At 48.1% G+C, this 4,587-nt stretch overlaps 1 protein-coding gene across 1 annotated transcript; it reads left to right on the top strand.

Annotated features, from left to right (window-relative positions):
- Nucleotides 1-1,040: 1,040 nt before the first annotated feature.
- On the top strand, nucleotides 1,041-4,587 carry PtA15_12A76 (uncharacterized protein; the record flags this gene model as incomplete). The annotated part of the gene is made up of 2 exons (XM_053162237.1): nucleotides 1,041-1,475; nucleotides 4,174-4,587. The coding sequence occupies 2 exons, from the start codon at nucleotides 1,041-1,043 to the stop codon at nucleotides 4,585-4,587; spliced, it is 849 nt and encodes a 282-aa protein (XP_053025646.1).

Here is a 4,587-nt window from a genome sequence, read left to right as displayed (position 1 = left end):
GAGATGGGAATATATTTATGTAGATCGGACAGCCGGAGCTTGTGTCGGACGACGAGAATTAAATGTCTCACGCGCTCGAAGGAAGACGAGTGGTAGCGAGTGTTTGTTCAGAGAGTGGAAGTGCACAACGGGGTGATGCGGCCTACGTAAGGTGTGTGCGGAAGGTGACCAGGCCGGAAGGGCCTACGTATTTATAGAAGAGGGCGCCGGCCAGGCCAACGATGCTCACGAATGGCTCCGGCCGGCCTGACGTCACACGTGGCCCGGAGTGCACAGAGCTGCACAGAGTGATCACGACTTGCGATGGGAACCACCCCATGCGATACTCTACAGACTATAGTATAGCCCGTGGGAAGCCTGCCTCGGGGCTTTACTATAGTATGATCTCCATCTCGCTTCTGCTCGCTGAGCATCGGCCCCCGCCGCCCCTCTTGTATGCAAATACATGTACATGTCCCGGTCTGCAGCCCCGGCCCCCGCGGGACAAGCCGGCCCGCCCGTCGGGATCGACCATGAGTTGAGGTCGTACCGCGGGACAAGGCAACCCGCATCCGGTATCCGTCGGCATCGCCGACCTACCTTTTAAAGATAAGGGTATTGACATTAACCTTACCCAACACAATATCCATCGCGGCACTTCCCCATCAATCTCTCTGCTCGACTCGGTCCCTGATCCGACTACATATTCCAACACTTCAACGGGAAAACTCGCTCTCATCTCTCTGCTCAGCTGTCTGTCCAAGTCAACCTCGAACGCGGATTCTGGCCGAAAATAGACAACTGCCTGTTTTTCAACGCGGATTCTGGCCAAAAATAGACAACTGCCTGTTTCCAATAGTAGGTTCCCCAAATCCTTTCCCGCCAGCTTTCCTTTTGACTCCTACCAAACCATCTCAATGTTTGTCTTATACTTCTATTGATTACTTTTTCCTTAGACTACAGCATGGCCCGCGGACGCCGAAATGAGGCCAACAGTGTCGCTCACTCAATTTCTACTGGGTCCTCCCGCCGTACTCGGACCCGACGATTTCAGATGAGAAATGCCTCTATGGAGAGGCGAGAACGATCAGCTGAACTCCGAGACCGCTCCATCGCCGAACAGCTGGGACATGTGTCGCCCCCTCGTCGTCCTCCTCAAGCAGTGGCTCAAGAAGCTCTCAATACCGAAAATCAATACCCACCTTTTGAGCCACATCTTGGCGGCAATGATGATCGACTTGCTACACCTGAAGAAGACCTCCCAAGTACTGCGCATGCTGCATACCATCGGGCCCGCCGTTATGCAGAGACACGGGAGAGGACCAGTCAACTCTGGAGTCAACTCGAGTCAAGTGTCACAGCTACATTCACTCTTCGTCAGAGAATCACCACCAACTTCACCACGCAACCAAGTGGGTACGAATTACCCCCAGATACCTGCACCTGCAGCCCATCAGAAATACACACGAGAAAGGTTGACCTATTTGACATGCTCTGTAAGTTGTTTTCACATTCCAGTTGTCTAGCCGATTTTGCACTGCTCACTAAACATATCTACTTGTTTGCACAGTTCAACTTACTAGCGAGCCCGTCCCCTTTTGCAAATGCTTGCCTGACGTCGTTTGATTGGTGTATTTTGGATACATTGCCAGCTCTCCCGAGACACCCCGCACCGCGTTCTCAATCCGACTTCTCCAATTCCATCACATGCTTTGGCAAACCTCAGCCTTATCAACTTCGTCGTTTGTCAAAGCGCTCTTGTCATATTTGAATACTCGCCACAAAAAGCCGTGTTACGCTTGTGGCAATAACTTTTGAAAACAAAACCTTGAAGTCCCTTTCTCCAACAGTACCGACCTCTACTCGCGCGTCTTAACCAACCAAACTAAGATTACAAATGAAGGCATGCAACTAACTGCCATCGAGCAATGGGCAATGAAGTGCCCCCGCTGCTTTGGACCTCAAGAAAACGAAATTAAAGCTCACCAAGACGAACCCGACATAATTATTGCCATGGATGGGAACTTCCAGCAGCGTCACTACGCATATGCCAGCAAAGACAATCCTCCCGAGTCAAAATATCCCTCTAGCTTCATTCCTCCTTCAAAGATTGCCCCCAATGCCACCCTTTTCACTTCCACCGAAGCTGCTGCAGTTGGAATTGATGTGAGCAAGTTTCATCAATCTGCTCTTGACAAACCGCCTTGCATTTAATCTGATAACAGGGTTTACTCCTGAAGCCACCATGCGCCGACACACACAAGGCAGCCAATGATACCCGCAATGAAACAACCTGGGAGAAGTGTGATGACAATGGGTTGTTTGCCAGTGCATGTTGCCATGACATACCACTCAAGTACATCAACATATACAAGACGGGGGAGAAGTATGTAACTCCCTTCCCCTCAATTGCTCATCAATCACATCTGAGAACGGACAATTGTAGGTTATACTATCCGGTGTCAATTCTTCGGACAATCTTGGCCGACTTTCCCCAGCACAAAGTGGGAATCCTGTACGACCTTGGTTGCCACATGGAAGCCCATGTTAACAGGGTATGGTATTGTTAAATTTCTTAGTAATTTGACCTGCAGTAGTCTCACTCACTGCCTTCAACATCTGCAGCGGAATCTCTTAGAGGAGCGTCGAGCAGATCTACGGTTTGGGACATCGGTCTTTCATGCATATGTGCATGAATGGTCCTGCCAGGTAAAATATAACCCCCGCCTCAACAAATTTTGGGGGCTTTCAGATGGCGAGGGACTAGAGAGGCTGTGGTCATTTCAGTCCCCCTTGATCTCTACCAACCGTGTTTCCACACGATTGCACCGATTCAATTCTCTTGATGCACGATCACAATACTACACCAAGCTGCTTAATGAGATGGGCGGTAAGATGTTCATCTTTTCTATCAGTATCAACTTTGCACTTCTCAAGCGAAAGTAAAATGCCTAACTGGTCTCATCTTCATAGCTCACTGGCTTCTGCAAAAGCTAGAATATGCCCATTCAGTATACATTGACTTGATTGCGGCTTTAGAAAAGCTTCATCAAGAGCCTAACCGTCACACCCCAGGGAGCAACTATACAAACTCTTTTTTTGAGCAGCAATGGCGTGATGAACAAGCGTACCATGTTACAACTAACCAGTCATCTGAACGAGCACAGGTTGAACTTGGACGTCTGTTATGTATGGAAGAAGAATTGAATGACGCCTGGTAAGAGTTGATGACACCAAGAAATGGGCTTGATATTTAAATGACAAACAATATCCAGCTTATTGCAATGTTTGTTTAACCAGGTCTGCTATTGCGATGACGCCAGAGCAAGCCCTGACACGCGCACGCAGTTGTGCCACCCTCGCCAGGAAGCTAGAAGCACAAAGGAGACTGGCCCCCCCAAACAGTGAGAATAGCAACTTGACTGGTGAGTAGCTGATTATTTTATGCTCAATAATGATCTAATACCCCGAGCTGAGCAGCAATATAATCCAGCATCCAATCAAGACAAGTTGAGCAAGGTCTGGTTTGCTAAGACCGAGCTGCGACGGAGCTTCTTAGCACTTGTGGAAGAGAAGCAACCCTTGCTTTGTGTATGTCGTGCAGGTGAAGCAACCACCCTTGGTAAGTTTGCACATCGTCCATCAGTCTTCACTGAAAATCACTCAAAATTCAATTCAGGGACCCAAGGACAGCAGAAACTTTCAGAAGCCCTGCGCAAGCGAGTAGCGCAGCTGCGCACTACCCTCAATGATTACAACCGCTTAGCTCGCAGTTTTATCCAAAGCAATCCAACACATGCCGCCCCGCCCATCATTGACTATTCTGCACTGCTTGCCCTTCAGCCGGACGACACGTTCTGGAATGACGGTTTATTCACCAATGCGAATGAAGCATGGGCAGTTGACCCCCTGACTCAACGAGGTATTCGAGCGCTTGCCTGTAGAAACCGTGCTCTTGAAGAAAAAAGACGCCTTGCATGGGAAGTTAGACGCACTGCAAGATGGGCTGTTCAACATCACAGTCACTTGTTATCTTTATTGACCCTCTTAGTACACTATCAAGACGAGTATGACCAACAGACTGAACCTGTACCAATCCCACCGCCGTTGGTTCCACTTGTTAACCATTTTCTCCTGCAGAGCAATGAGTTTGATATATACAATATTTGTGCTGTTGAGTTACTTATTCATCAGGCTTATGTTGAAGTATGCACATTACAGCTAGACTGGAACGACAAACTTATCAAGGTGTTTCAAAGGACGATGTCACAAGATGGAGACAAGAATCTACTCAGCACATGGAACAAACAAGTTTTGCGAATCAAACATGCAATCACTAACAATCTTCTCTCAGGCATCCCAGGCGACTGTGCTGATCTTGTTCCATTTATGAATCAAAACAATCACCTGGACTTGCTGTTGCCTCTCAATGAAAATGGACCAGATGAAGATGACAACGAGCAAGAATATTTCGAAAACATGGAACATATACTCTCTGAAACAATGCGCGCCAATCTTTTCCATGAAGCAGCTGAAACTCCTGTTTCTGTTGATGAAGAAACAGATCATCAATCTGGTACTATTAATCCATATGCACACGCACCTTGA

This window comes from Puccinia triticina, chromosome 12A, assembly GCF_026914185.1.
Source record: "Puccinia triticina chromosome 12A, complete sequence".
Classification (NCBI taxonomy): Eukaryota; Fungi; Basidiomycota; class Pucciniomycetes; order Pucciniales; family Pucciniaceae; genus Puccinia; species Puccinia triticina.
The sequence above is the reverse complement of the archived record's forward strand: the minus strand, read 5'-3'. Positions and strand labels throughout refer to the sequence as shown.